The sequence below is a fragment of the Notamacropus eugenii genome, chromosome 3, assembly GCF_028372415.1.
Source record: "Notamacropus eugenii isolate mMacEug1 chromosome 3, mMacEug1.pri_v2, whole genome shotgun sequence".
Lineage (NCBI taxonomy): Eukaryota > Metazoa > Chordata > Mammalia > Diprotodontia > Macropodidae > Notamacropus > Notamacropus eugenii.
Window position 1 is genome coordinate 191452616 of NC_092874.1, and position 15876 is coordinate 191468491.

The 15876-nt window shown below is 38.2% G+C and overlaps 1 protein-coding gene across 1 annotated transcript in view; it reads left to right on the forward strand.

Moving 5' to 3' along the window:
- The window catches only part of LOC140533653 (uncharacterized), a 146444-nt gene that overhangs the window by 108131 nt on the left and 22437 nt on the right, over window positions 1–15876 (forward strand). Inside the window, exons 31-32 of the mRNA XM_072653674.1 lie at window positions 8296–8581; window positions 13354–13595. Of these exons, the coding sequence (XP_072509775.1) occupies window positions 8296–8581; window positions 13354–13595 (528 nt within the window). The remainder of the gene's footprint in view (window positions 1–8295; window positions 8582–13353; window positions 13596–15876) is intronic.

The window sequence follows — 15876 nt, forward strand, 5'->3', positions numbered from 1 at the left end:
GGATCAGAATGAAATAAGACACTCGTAGACTGCATAGCATCTAATAAAAATGTTTTCTTTGTAGAAAGCATATTCAGCAAAGATACAGTACTGATTCATTTGGGTGCAAATTCATTAGCCACAGTGGTAGGCTGCCCAGAAGGATGTGTAGATTTGCACAAGAGCAGGATATCATCAAGATTGATGAAACTGGGCTCCTTATCACTTTTTATGCACTGGTGATTGGCGACATCAAGATTTCAAACCTTAGTTCCTTGGACCGGTTAAATCTTGAACTGGCTTTTCAAGAGAAAACTAGCTTCATTTGCAAGTCAGGGAATTTCTAGTCTTTATTCCTACCTCCTGCCATGTCCGCTATCAAAAAAAAACAAAAAAAAGGAAATGGTATTACTGACTTGTTCTTACTGAAACAAGTTTGGTTGGTTTTTTTTGTGTGTGCTTATTGCTGCCTTTTCAAGATACTCACTAGCCATCACTTAATAATATAGTTAAGAATTTTGTCAACAACTGAAACCATTTGTTGACCTACCATTTTCAGGCATTATCCTCTTCCCTTTTTAGAAAAATCTGAAAAATCTTTACCCTTCTTTAATCCTGTACTGCTCCCTCTCTGATTCACCACAGTTTGTAAATGCTAACAAACTAGCTCAGTGATCACATTATTCAATTCTTTCAGTTCTGAAAGATAGTTCATCTGGACAGGGTTATCTGAATTAATCAAAGGTAAATAAATGTTCCTTTAGTAATTCCTTTCTTAATTTGGGGATAAATTCCTTACTGGCTAATTTTGTTCTTCATTTTCAAGTTCATAGGTCATACTCATAATGGAAAAAAAAAAACCTATAAAATAGAAGTTTCCCTGCATTTCCTGATTTTAGTTGCTAGAGTCATCGTCTCCCCCAAACAGCAACACTATCCCTTCTTCAATTCTCCTCTTTTCCCCACTGTAACCTGCTTTTAAAAAAATGTGATAACCTGAGTTTTTCTCACCAACCCACTTCTTGTGAGCATTAGCTCTTTTGATACCTTTTTTTGGTACCGGGCTAGGCACTTTTATTCATCTTGTTACTTGACCTTGCTTTTATTTTCTGTATTTTTTAACCCCAAGTTGATCATTTAGTTCCATTTGCAGCCATATTATTTAAACACCTGCCCTTTTCCCTTCCCATCAGAATTTTCCCTCTTTACTTTAGATACATAATAAATACTTGTTCATTCATTGGTTGAATGAAATCTTTCCACACCTTTAAGGACTGACTTCCCCTGAAGACTCTTAGGCCATGGGAGCCTAGCTATCCTTCCTGTGAACTCCTTAGTGTCAGTCAACAAACATTTGTTAAGCTTTTACTGCATGCCAGGCACTATGCTAAGTTTGGGCAGTACAAATACAAGCAGAAAGAAAGACAATGGCAGACTATTCCTATATTCCCAGCTTGCCTCTCATATCATGCACTTTCTAACATGGAATGGTTTCTTTCTCACAAAGTTTCCTGTCATTTCCATTTCTATAACAAATCTCTCCCTGTGGATGAGAATCATTCAATATAATAGAATTTCCTCATTTCTTGTTCTACCTTTTGAAGGATGCAATTATCCTTGAGTCAAATCAAGAAATTATTAGCAGCAGGGGCAGCTAGGTGATGCAGTGGATAGAGCAATGGCCCTGGAATCAGTAGGACATCCGTTCAAATCTAGTCTCAGACATGTGACACTTACTAGCTGTGTGATCCTGGGCAAGTCACTTTACCCCAATTGCCTAGCCAAGAAAAGAAATTATTAGGATTTTTTTGGCAGAGAGATTTCCATCAAAATATATGGATAATTGAAATTTCCCTTCTCTGTCTTGTCTCCCTACAAAATTTGTTATCTATATCTTGATCTCATTTTTTCCTTTTTCTGCCAAAGTGATCTGTATTTTACTTCAATGACAAAATTACTTCTATTTCTGTCTCCTTTGACCTTCACCTAAGTGCTTCCTATATAACCCCTTTCCCCCTTCCTGGATTTCCTTTCATTACTTTATCTTATTGTAACCCTGGTAGAATGCATTTTTTTAACCATACCTGTGATTTCCTCAGCGTAGAGAACTTTCAGATGAGAAGTTCCTCCAACAATGCAGACCAACACCTTCTCTGCATCTCTCACGTGACTTTCCCAGCATCACACAGCCAGGATGTGCTGGAGTGTCAACTTGAAAGAAAGCCTTTCTTGATCCAAGGTCAGCCTTCCATCTGCTATCCCATGCTGCCTCTGTGCTATGCACATTACAATAGCATGCAGTTAGCCATAGTTCATGCAACAAAGTAATAAATGGCATTTGCTGCAACATATGTGATAATATAATATATATATGAGCTCAAGAATATGTCTCATGAAATACATAACATAGCACAAGTAATTGTAACCAAATGTACATTGTGTGCAAAAACATAGCAGTGTGCATATAACAATAATACAACCATAATATTGTATATTGTATATTATTACACATCGCAACAAAGTATACATAGCCACAACACATAAAATCTCATACTAGAATATATACCACTAATATATATGTATCACAGAACCGGACCTAGCACCTCTGGTAGGAGGGCCTGCTGAGCCCTTTTCAGGGCTGCTCATCCACCTTTGGTGTCCACCTGGTACTCAGCTCTCACCTGTGGCTCCAAGAAGCTTTAGCATTCTCAGCGCCCACACTGTCTCAGCAGACAGTACTAAACCTGGTTGAGAGTAACCAAAAGACTCAAACCTGTCAGGGAGTTAGGAAGATGTCTATCCCAAGCATGGGAAGATGTCCCCTTGAAGGATGAGCAGTTTGATGGGCAGATGAGAACAGTGTGTTCCCGTGGACATAAAGGCAGCTCAGACAAGCACTGTGGAGTACATAGAGCTTGATCAGACATCAAAGATGCCAAGGTCATCCATTGCATCCCAGGCCATTGCCAGTCAGCTTGACTTATGTCTTGCCACTGGACTTCAGTGACTCTGAAACAGAGAGTGAGGTTGATGACATTGGGCAACTCTACCTCACTTAAATCCAATTCACATGCAAGTCAAGACATCACCCCCTGATTCCACTGGTCCTCTTTGAAACAAAGGACAAACATCACAGAATCACAGAAACTGAGAATTTTAGAAGGGACCTCAGCATCTCTCTAAGTCTGAAAGGAATCCTCATTGTAACACACCTGGCAAGTAGCTGTCCAGCCTCTGCTTAAAGTCCTCCAAGTGGAATCCACCACATCTTGAAACAGACAATTCTACTTTTGTATGACTTGATTAGTTAGTTTGATATTAGTTGACATCAAGCTTAATTGTGCATGTGCAATGTTTATGGGATTTAAGATGTTCCCCACCTATTAATAGGCCTTACATGGAGCCCTTTAAGGGAAGTTTGCTTAGAGGAGGTTTGTTTGCTTGAAGGCTTTCACACCTTTTGGTAATTAGGCACTGAGGCAAGTGGGTTGTAACGTCTTCTGGCTCTACATGTACTCTGTGATGAGGTTTTGTTTTGGGGCTCTCTCATTGGAAGAATGTTCATGTGATTTCTGGGTAAATGTGAAGGAGCCCCCTGGCTTTGAAAACCCAGATGTTGGTGCTTCTCTCTTGGTAACTGTGTATATATGTAATGGTCAGACAATTGGATCTGTCTGTTGATCTGTGATGTATGTATTGTTTATGGTCAGACAGTTAGAAGGTCTATCTATTGGTCTTTTTTCTATTTTCTCTGTTTATAATTTCTGTTTGTACTTTCTCTGCAGTTAAGGTTGCTGACTCTTCCGTTGAACTAAGTGAATGACATATATGTTTAATTAAAGTGATTTTTGACACCTTGAAAGTTGCTTTCCTTTAAGAAAAGCAGATTCAAGAACCTGTACAAGCAGATCATCCTGGGTGTGGTAGGGTGTTTGCTGTTACAGTATGTTTGAAACTTTGGGGACAAACAGAAGAAATATAATCCATCCTAACCCAGTCATATCCTCCCTGAGTTTTCTCTTCTCCAAGCTAAATACCCTCACTTCCTTTCACCAATCCCCATATGGCATAAAGTCAAGAAAAGCCCTTCATCCTCCTAATTGTTATGGTCTATACATTCTCCAGCTTATCAATGTCACGGTGCTGAGAACAAAGGAGATAGTTACCTCTAGATGAAATCTGATAAGAGCAAAGTATAATGGGATTATCACCCCCTTATTCCTGAAAGCTGTACCTCTCTTAATGTAGCCCAAGATCACATTAGCCTTTTTGGCTATCTTGCAATGCTGACTATATCAATGAATATAGAAAAACCTTCAAGTAATGTACTATACACAACAACATATACCAAAGTTACATACAAAGCATACATCATATGCTCTCCAGCGATGGGTATTGTGTAACTACATGAGTAGAACATTCCCTATTTTCCCGGATGAATAGGCCTAATACTTCTACCAGTCCCTTGAGCAGTCCAACCAGGTCAAGTGAGACTGCCACAGACTCCAGGCTCTGTGGATATCTTCTACTTCCTGAGAGTCTCCATAACTAAACTAATGGGCAAGAAAGAGACTATATCTCTCAGAAAGAGTTCGTCTCTCAGGGTGGAATTCTAAGTTCTCTACTCTTAATACACAGTACTACTCTATCTACCCAGCCACATTTTTAATCTATTACATTTGTTCTGAATAAGGTATACCTTTCTGAAGACATGTTCCCATCACACAATTATATCCTACCATATATCAATGACATTTATAAGGTCAAATTTGCTTCCTTATCTTATGATGTCTCGTTCACTTTACTAGTTACCCAAACTTCACTGTTTATGAGTAGACATTTGAAGGAATAGATTTTGTTACTAACTCCTTTATTCCCAGATGCCATCTTCTTAACTAGCTAAATCTACTTCTATTTCCTAAATCCCAAGCCTTCAATGTACAGTAGTAATTTAAAAGAAGAAAAAACTTCCTGCAGCCTTACAGTCTTCAATTTCTTCCCCATCAATTTGTAATCATTAGTAAGGCTATCTAGCTACCTTCTGCCAGTATTATGTATGCCTACATCATTCATTTTGTCAAGTCTTGGGGGATTCTCTGTCATATCTTGCATACACCTCCCAGGAGGACACCAGATCGCCCTATTATTATTATAAAGTTGAAACATAATTAGTTCAATGCTCTCAAGTGGGAAGTCACCAACCACCATCATTTTCTCCTTTCTTCTTTGTAATCTTACTGGATGATCTCTTAATTGACTGCACCTATGGGTAACAACACTTATGGATCCATGTCATTCTTCAGAGGAAAGTCATTATTGCTTTTCAGACTGTACACCTCCCTCCTCTTCTTCCTTAACTTCCTTAACTCCAAGCATTCATTGTACCTTCTGTTTCTCTTCTTTGTGCCTTTCTTCTTCCCTGTAACCTTTTGACATATACATCAGACCTCTCCCTCTGCATCTTTAAATCTGTTTTCCTTTTTTGATTTTCAGATTGAAGTCTTCCCTTCCCTTTTTTTTCCCCACCATCTCTAAAATCCTCAAGTGAAAAGTCATACTCCTTAATCCTTTTCACCTTCACAGGAAGACCAACCTGCAGTTTGAGTATAGATTGCAATCATTTGACCATAGGAGAAATAGAAAAATTGCATGCTCTTTGCGGGTCACTGAAAAATTTCACCTACATTTCAATTCTTGGAAGTGAGATCCTCAGTTCTTGTCTTTCAGTCAATCAATAAATTAATCAAGTATTCCCTAAGCATCTGCTATGTTCCAGGCACTATGCTAGGCCCTGGAGATAGAAGTATTAAAAAAAAAAAAACAATCCCTACTCACAATATGCTTGGATTCTGATAGGAGTGATAGCAAGTACATCTGCAAATATACACAAGATAAATTTAAAAAAAGAATAAATAGAAATGAATGAAAAGTAGTCAAATACAAAACAGCTTATGTCATTAGCAGTTCTAAGGATCAAGAAAGGCTTTGTGTAGAAGATAGTGCCTTGAGTTTCATCTTAAAGGAAAAGAGTCATTCTATGAGGCAGAGGTTAGGAAGGAGTGCATTCCAGGCATAAGCAACAGCTGGTACAAAGTCACAGAGATGAAAGATGGAATGTCCTATGTAAAGAACAGAAAGAAAGCCAGGTCAGCTGTACAATGCAGGAAGGGGAGCAGAGTCCAACAGAGCTGAAAAAATCAAAGTTAAATGGAGTTTTGATTTTATCCCAGAAATGAGCAGAAACCAATGGGGTTGGTTAAGGAGGGGAATGACATGGTCAGGTCTAAGCTTAAGGAAATTCCTTGACAGCAGCGTCAGATAGGTGAGAATAGTAAAAGACTTCAGACAGTGAGTTCTTTTTAGACAACCAGGCTGACTAACAGTTCGTGAGGTTGTTTTGTTTCCAACTGCATTTTTTATGCTGTTTATCTCATCAACAACTCCAATTTCCAGAACCAATTTCCTTTTACTTCTCTAACTGACTTGTCTTACCAACTTGTCTGGTTTGTCTTCTTATCATCTGCCATCTTTCTGAGTCTTTTCTTCTTTCAATTCTGTCCTCCTCTTCAAGTCTTTTTTTTCTTCAACTTAAATCCTTCATATTAAACTTCTTTCCTTCTATAGATCCTCCTGCTCAAGTGCTCCTTCCTTCCAAATCCCTCTGTTCCTTATTTGAGTCCTCATCTCTCTTCAGACTGAGTCCTTCTCCCTTTCCTTCTCCTCAAGGCTTCCCAAATGTCTCCTTCCCAAATTTAATCTATTTTCTTCCTAACTTTAAAGCTCTCCAAATTACCATTATAATTATGCATCCCTCTTCCTCAGATCAAGTCTTTCTCTTTCCATCTTCCATTATATACTAGTCACTCAAGTCTAACCCTTATATACATATTGAAGGTTGTTTTCTTTACTAAATATCTGCAAATTTCATTTGAAAGGCAGAACCACAAAAGATGCCACAAGTAGACTTAGTAGACTCTGCACAATTGAACAATCTGTGATAGATTTCATCTGAGACCTCCTTGAAATATACTGTTGGCCTACATTAATTTTATAATGTTCAGAGGCAGCTAAATGGCACCATAGTGCACAAAGAAGACCTGAGTTCAGATTTGACTTCCAGCAGTTACTAGCTATGTGACCTAAGGCAAATCTTTCAACCTCTATTTGCCTCAGTTTATTCATCTATACAATGGAGATAATAACATAACTCCCAGGATAGTTGTGGGAATCAAATGAGATAATAATTGGTAAAGCACATTAACTAGCACATATTTGTTGTCTAGGTTCAATTGTGCCCTACTCTTCATGATCCCATTTGGGAGTTTTTTGGGCAAAGATACTAGAGTAGCCTGCCATTTCCTTCTCCAGCTCATCTTAGAGATGAAAAAACTGAGGCAAACTGGGTTAAGTGACTTGCCTGGGGCCACACAGCTGGTAAGTATCTGGGGCCAGATTTGCACTGGGGAAGATGAGTCTTCTTGACTCCAAACTCAGCACTCTATCCACTGCGGCACCTAGCTGCCCCTAGCACTATATAAATGTTAGATATTAATGTTATTATTTTATCATCATCATCATCATCATTATTTAGAATTAATTTCAGGATGTTCAAAACTACAAATTGAAAAGATAGGGACTAGACCCATGATCTCACTGACCTCCTGGATGAGGAAACTCAACTACTGCACATTGGCAACTTTTCTGAATTTGCTGAGAAGTCTTAGAGAATTGTCTAGGGCACAGAATGGTTAAATGACTTACACAGGGTCATCAGGTCTGTGTGTATGTGTATTGTATATGTACACTATGTATATGTGTGTGTATGTGTGTGTGTGTGTGTGTGTGTGTGTGTGTGTGTGTGTGTAGCAGAAGAGATTGAACTCAAATCTTCTTGACTTTGAGGACTACTCTGTTGCCACTAAACAATGCTGCCTTTAATATAAAGTTAAAACGAACTTAAAATTATGACTGACATAAAGATTAAATCATTACCTTTAAAATTAAAGATTTAGAGGAGCTGAGACAGTCATCGCTAAGTTTTTTTGTTTTTGTTATTGCTACCCTGAAGTTTTACTTACTGGCAAAAAATTCTGGGAGTCTGAGGAGGGGGTAACTCATTGAATAGTCATTTGAATTCTAGTAGATGAAAGTGACATGGCAACCAAAGCAGTGGTTGATGTATTTATTTTATAAATCAATTATTTAAGAATTGAGACTATCTTATGTGTAGAAAATAATACCTCATTCTACCAAAGAGAATTTCCACTCCTCAGTTGGTGACTATCTACTGACATTACAAATCTCTCTTAATTTCAGTTATATTACTGTCAAGAGGAAAGACAGCGTTCCAATCCAGTGTGTCCTATCTCTCTGCATCACCTGAAAGAGCATTGGCTATGTCTTTCCAAAGTGACTTTGGCAAAAGTTCTTGTATTCAGACACTCCAAGAGACCAATCCTTGGTGGATGGTAGATCTTGGTTCTACATATTCTGTTGTCTTTGTGTCACTGACCAATCGAGATGATTGTTGCCAAGAACAAGTCAATGGAGCTATGATTCTAGTTGGAGATTCGCCTCATCAAGGTGGCAATTTCAATCCAAAGTAAGTGATTCACTCAAAATATTCTCTCCTAAAACTTAATCTGTGCATAACATTTGTAAGTGAAGATTCGTGCCTATTATCAGGAAAATACAATCAGAGAAATCTTTTCCCTTTATTTTCTACTATCCTAAAGGTAAGCATATTCTTGCCTTAATGGATCAACTCTTGTGAATTTAAATCATTAAAGCTGTTTCCATTTGAGGTCACAAATTGAAGTGTACATCCCCAAACTTCATTCCCCTAGAATATACCCAGTCATTCATTTGACAAACTTTCAAAGTGTTTGCTATATATAAGGAACTGGGATTGGAACTGGACATATCTGAAGAGAACTGACATGACTGTCCCCAAGGCTCTTAGAAGAAGAAACATGTGGGGGAGGAGCCAAGATGGCAGAGTAGAAAGATACACATATGCTAGCTCTGAACCCACAGCCCATAAAATACCTCTAAAGAACTCCCAACAAATTGGGAGCAGCAGAAGCCACAGAACAACGGATGGGAGGAGATATCTGTTCCAGAGAGACCTGAAAAACAGACACAAAATGTCCATTGTGCACCAGACCCAGAGCAGAGCCTAGCAGGCTTCAGGGACGGAATCTCTAGCAGCAGCGCAGGTCCCTCCACCCACAGGTGCCAAAGGTCAGTGAGAGGGTCTTTCCAGCTTGCCAAGAGGGGAGCAGGGTGTCTCCAAGGCTTGGGCCCCCTCAGGAGGCAGCAGAGGCGGCAGCAGCAGATAGGGGCTCCCAGGGCAAGCAGGAGCTCAGATCCATTGTTGAAGGTCTCAGCATAAACACCCTGAGGGAACTGAGCCCTGTGTGGCCACCCTGCCCCCACCTGAGCACCTGAACTTAACCTCCCACAGAATAGCAGCCCCACCCCTGCCCAAAGCCCTGAGGCTGGGAAGCAGCATTTGAATCTCAGACCCCAAGCACTGCCTGGGCAGATCTGGAGGCAAGGTGGGTATGAAGAGGAAGCTCAGAAGTCAAGTCACTGGCTGGGAAAATGCCCAGAAAAGGGAAAAAAGATAAGACCATAGAAGGTTACTTTCTTGGTGAACAGATATCTCCTCTCATCCTTTCATATGAGGAAGAACAATGCTTACCATCAGAGAAAGACATAGAAATCAAGGCTACTGTATCCCAAACATCCAAAATAAATATTCAATAGGTTCAGACCATGGAAGAGCTCAAAAAGGATTTTGAAAATCAAGTTAGAGAGGTGGAGGAAAAACTGGGAAGAGAAATAAGAGAGATGCAAGAAAAGCATGAAAATCAGGTCAACACCCTGCTAAAGGAGACCCAAAAAAATGCTGAAGAAAATAACACCTTGAAAAATAGGCTAACTCAACTGGCAAAAGAGGTTCAAAAAGCCAATGAGGAGAAGAATGCTTTCAAAAGCAGAATTAGCCAAGTGGAAAAGGAGGTTCAAAAGCTCACTGAAGAAAATAGTTCTTTCAAAATTAGAATGGAACAGATGGAGGCTAATGACTTTATGAGAAACCAAGAAATCACAAAACAAAACCAAAAGAATGAAAAAATAGAAGATAATGTGAAATATCTCATTGAAAAAACAACTGACCTGGAAAATAGATCCAGGAGAGACAATTTAAAAATTATGGGACTACCTGAAAGCCATGATCAAAAAAAGAGCCTAGACATCATCTTTCATGAAATTATCAAGGAAAACTGCCCTGAGATTCTAGAACCAGAGGGCAAAATAAGTATTCAAGGAATCCACTGATCACCACCTGAAAGAGATCCAAAAAGAGAAACTCCTAGGAACACTGTGGCTAAATTCCAGAGTTCCCTGGTCAAGGAGAAAATATTGTAAGCAGCTAGAAAGAAACAATTCAAGTATTGTGGAAATACAATCCGGATAACACAAGATCTAGCAGCTTCTACATTAAGGGATCAAAGGGCATGGAATAGGATATTCCAGAAGTCAAAGGAACTAGGACTAAAACCAAGAATCACCTACCCAGCAACACTGAGTACAATACTTCAGGGGAAAAAATGGTCTTTCAATGAAATAGAGGACTTTCAAGCATTCTTGATGAAAAGACCAGAGCTGAAAAGAAAATTTGACTTTCAAACACAAGAATGAAGAGAAGCATGAAAAGGTAAACAGCAAAGAGAAGTCATAAGGGACTTTACTAAAATTGAACTGTTTACATTCCTACATGGAAAGACAATATTTGTAACTCTTGAAACTTTTCAGTATCTGGGTAGCTGGTGGGATTACATACACACACACATACACACACACACACACACACACACACACAGCACAGAGTGAATGAAATAGGATGGGATCATATCTTTAAAAAATGAAATTAAGTGGTGAGAGAGAAATACATTGGGAGGAGAAAGGGAGAACTGGAATGGGGCAAATTATCTCTCATAAAAGAGGCAAACAAAAGATTTTTTCATGGAGGGAAAAAGAGGGGAGGTGAGAGAAAAACATGAAGTTTACTCTCATCACATTCAACTAAAGGAAGGAATAAAATGCACACTCATTTTGGTATGAAAACCTACCTTTCAATACAGAAAAGTGGGGGAGAAGGGGACAAGCAGGGTGGGGGGATGCTGGAAGGGAGGGCAATGGGAGGAGGGAGCAATTTGAAGTCAACACTTTTGGGAAGGGACAGGATCAAAAGAGAGAATAGAAGCAATGGGGGGCAGGATAGGATAGAGGGAAATATAGTTAGTCTTACACAACATGACTATAATGGAAGTCATTTGCAACACTACACAGATATGGCCTATATTGAATTACTTGCCTTCCCAAAGGGAATGGGTAGGGAGGGAGGGATGAAGAGAAGTTGGAACTCAAAGTTTTAGGAACAACTGTTGAGTACCGTTCTTGCTTCTAGGAAATAAGAAATAAAGGTAATGGGGTATAGAAAGTTATCTTGCCCTACAGGACAAAAGAGAAGATGGGGATAAGGGAAGGGAGGGATGTTAGAAGAGAGGACAGATTGGTGATAGTGGCAATTAGAATGCTTGGCCTTTTGGGATGGAGGGAGGGGAGAAATGGGGAGAAAAATTGGAACCCAAAATTTTGTGAAAATGAATGTTAAAAGTTAAATAAATAAATTTAAAAAAAAAAAAGAAGAAACATGTACATAAATAATTAAAATCACATAGAGCATCATACATTCATAGGAAATGTATAAAGGGTTATGAAGGACCACTCTCAGTTAGGGAAACTGAGTAATATTTTATGGATCAGGTAGCATTCGGGTTTTCATTCAAGTGTGGAAGTTCAGTAGACAATCAGGGCTTCGAAATGTGGCATTCCAAAATCCTCACCCAAAACAGAGAAAACAAAGCCCAGCTCTTATTGAGCTCCCTCATTTTCCAGCTATATGGTCTCAGGCTGGTCAATAAGAAAATTACAGAGTTGTAGAAAGCTAGAAAAGATCTTAGTCATGTGGCACAGCCTCCTTATTTTGCACATGAGGAAACTGTGGCACAGGAAGATTGTGACCTGACAAGGTCATGTAGGTGACATCAAGATTCAAACCCAGGTCCTCTGATTCTAAATTCAATTTTCTTTCCACTGCCCCATGCTGCCTCTTTAATAATATATTTATACAGAGTATCCCAAAAGTTTTAATGAAATTTTATCTCATAATAATGCTATGAAGTAGGTAATATAGGTATTATTATCCCCTTTTTAGAAGTGAAGAAACTGAGGCCCAGGTAGACTGATTAGCTTGCCCAAGGTTCAAAAAATGAATTGCGGAGCCAAGGTTTGGAGCAGATTTTGTCTAGTGTTCATTCTACCACAATACCTCAGTTCCACTGTTTTTAAAATGGAGATAACAATATTGACAGTAGCTGCCTTAGTTGGTTGTTTTAAACATCAACTAGCTGTTCCAAAACTTTAATGAATGTGTGATTGAATTGATATGGCTACAATAGTACAAATCACAACCCATTCACACCTTCTCATTCTTGGCCAGGGGTGGGGAATCTGTGACCTTGAGGCCACATGTGGCCTTGTAGGTCCTCAAGTGTGGCCCTTTGACTGAATGCAAATTTCACATGAACTGTCAAAGGACCACACTTGAGGATCTAGAGGGCTACACGTGGCCTCAAGTCTGCAAGCTCCCCACCCCTGTCTTGGCCATGTTCTTCCATAAATTTTACATAGAAGATATACCCAATGTTCTAGAGGACTTACTCTACACCTTTAAACATTCTGGAGGCATCAATACAGCATTCCAATAGTCCATTTACTATCCTTCATTCTTAAAAGGTAAAATATCAGATATGTATTATACATATATATGCATTCAGACTGCCATATCTGATATTTTACCATATAAATAAATATATTACATGTATATTATACATGCATTATATATACATATGTATTCATACATTATATATATTCATATTATATATATGAATACATACACATATACATTCAGACCAGCATATTTGATATTTTACCATATAAATAAATAAATTACATGTATACTATTACAAACACATTATATACACATGTATATGTACTTGGAAATCAGAGAAAGATTGCTTCTGGTAATAATGGGGGGGGAGCTGTTTATGGTATGATTGTGAAATTAATGATTCTGTTGACAACAATCCTGACAACTCTTTATTACCAGGGACTAAATAAAATAGGAATAATGACTGGAGAAAGTCCTTTACAACTATCTGACAATCCAGTATATGTATTGAATTTTTTTTTTTACCAAAATAAAATCACAATAGCTTCATAAATGATCTGCTTTCTTCTTAGATGTGCCATAATTTCTTCGATGCCTCCAAGAAAGACAGCATTTTTCAGCTGTGGGGCAATGACAGGAAGATATGTGACGATCATCATTCCAGGCAGAGAAAAGGTGCTAACTTTGTGTAAAGTAGAAATCTTTGGTTCCAATGACAGCCAACAATTCATACCTCCTCAAATGGATTGGCTTTCTCTGAGTTCTAGCTTCCCAGAGATAATGTTCGCTTCTAATCCTCGTCAGAATTCTTTGGGTGAGTACATTTCTTTGTGTAAGTGAATGCAGTAATGATCCCCAATTGCCTTTTGAACCAGTGGTAGACAGAGATAGCATAATTCAGGACAAGTGGTTGGAGACTTGAAATGTCTCCTAATGCTGCTCTTACCCTATGAAACCATTTTCTATTTGCTTTCATTCTCCTGGATTCCATTTCGTTTTTCCTCTGACCTCATGTCCTAATTCATCTTGTGCTCCTTTTTCAAATCTTTTCTTTGTTTTAGTTTTTGTTTTATTGATAACTTATGTTTTTACATTAATTTGGGGGCGGGGAAGCCTATTCAGCAAAACTTCCCTTCTAGCAAAGATTGAAGAAAAACAATTCAGCAAAATCAATCAAAACATTAACCACGCCTTTCCTGACAGTTTGCAGAACATGCCACACTCAGTCTCCTTCATTTCTGATGGAAGGAGGAGGGTGTATTTCCTCTTCTCTTCTCTGGGGCCAACTTTGGTCATTATAGTTGCACAGCATTGATTCTCTTTTTGTTGATTTTATGTTGTTCTATTTATATTGTTTTAGCCATTGTGTATATTGTTTTCCTGGTTCTTCACTCAACTATATAAGTTTCCTCATATAATTCAATAAGTTACCCATGAGTCTGTATTCTTCATGTATGTTCATTCTTAATGTTCCATGAGATTAAATTAGATGAATATATCAGAATTTAGCAACTCCTCAATCCACTGGTACCTATTTTGTTTCTGAGTCTTTGCTAACACAAAAGGCTCTGCTATGTATATTTTAGTGTAAAAAGAGGATATTAAAATCTGTCATTAATTTCCTTGGAGTATATGACTAGAAATAGGATTCTGGGTCAAAGGATATGAACACTTTCATCCCTTTGTCAGCATAACTTCAAATCACTTTCCAATGGTGTTGGGTCATTCCTTAGCTGCAATAACAGTATAGCTATAACAAAACCAAGAGAAATAAGTGAAAGCCAGAAACACTGGCAAAAGGAGACAAATAGCACCTGTCTCTCAGGACTGTTGTGAGACACAAATGAGATAAAATATCTGTGTAGAATGTTTTACAAACTCTAAAAAGCTATGTAAACACTAAAAATTTTCTTCAAAAACGGTAGATTGTGAACAAACAAATCAATTGATATCATTCATAATCCCAGTAGTAACAAAATAGCAACATACAAGATAAGTCCATAAATACTATCATTGTTTTATTTTTGATTCAATCTTTATTTCATTTATCATAGAAAATTCTTGATGAAGAAAATCCTTCTACAAATTCACACCTGCTCTTCCATCTAAGAGCATTAGAGACTTACCCCACATAATGAGAAGCTAAGTGACTTAGAAGCTCAGCTAAGGCCAGTGCCAGGACACTAGTGCTTTCCTTCCCCTCAGACCCTGTAACATTTATTATTTCTACCTTTTGTACTCTTTGCCAGTTTTCTAGGTATTAGATGAAATTTCAGGACAATTTGCTTTGGCATTTTTCTTACTATTTTTCTTACTATTTCTTACTATTTACTATTTTTCTTACTATTCTTGTAATTATTAATAGTTTGCAACTTTGTGAGAACTGTTTATTCATATCCTTAGACAATTTATCTTTTAAGGAATGGCTCTTTATAATGGCATTAATTCCCTACTGGATATCAAATCACTATCAGAGATAGGTGATATAATGACTTTCTCAACTGACAGTTTCCCTGCTCAATCTAGCTGATTTTGTTTATATAAAATCTTTTCAGTTTCCTGTAGTAAAAATTATCTTTTTATATTTTGAAATCTCCTCTATCCCTTGCTTGGTTTAGAATTCTCCCCTTAGCCACAGTAGTGAAAAATAAGTACAAATTCTTTAGGATTTGACCTTTTAGCTACATTTGCCCATTTGGAATTTACTAAGGTATATGGTATAAGACAGGGGCAAGAGGTGATGTGGTGGATAGAGTGCCAGGCCTGGAGTGGGGAAGACTAATGTTCATGAGTTCAAGTCTGGCCTCAAAACACTTCCTAGCTGTGTGACCCTGGACAAGTCACCTAACTCTATTTGTCTCAGTTTCCTCATTGTAAAATGAGTTGGAGAAGGAAATGGTAAACCATTCCAGTATCTTCGCCAAGAAAACCCCAAACTGGGTCATGAAGAGTTGGACACAACTGAAAACTACTGAACAACAAAATGATATAAGATGCTAGTCTACAACTATTTTTTGCAAAGTGCTTTCCAGTTTCCTCAGCAGTTCTTATGGAATAGGCTCCTTGGGATAAACTGCTTGGGCACAATTTTCCAC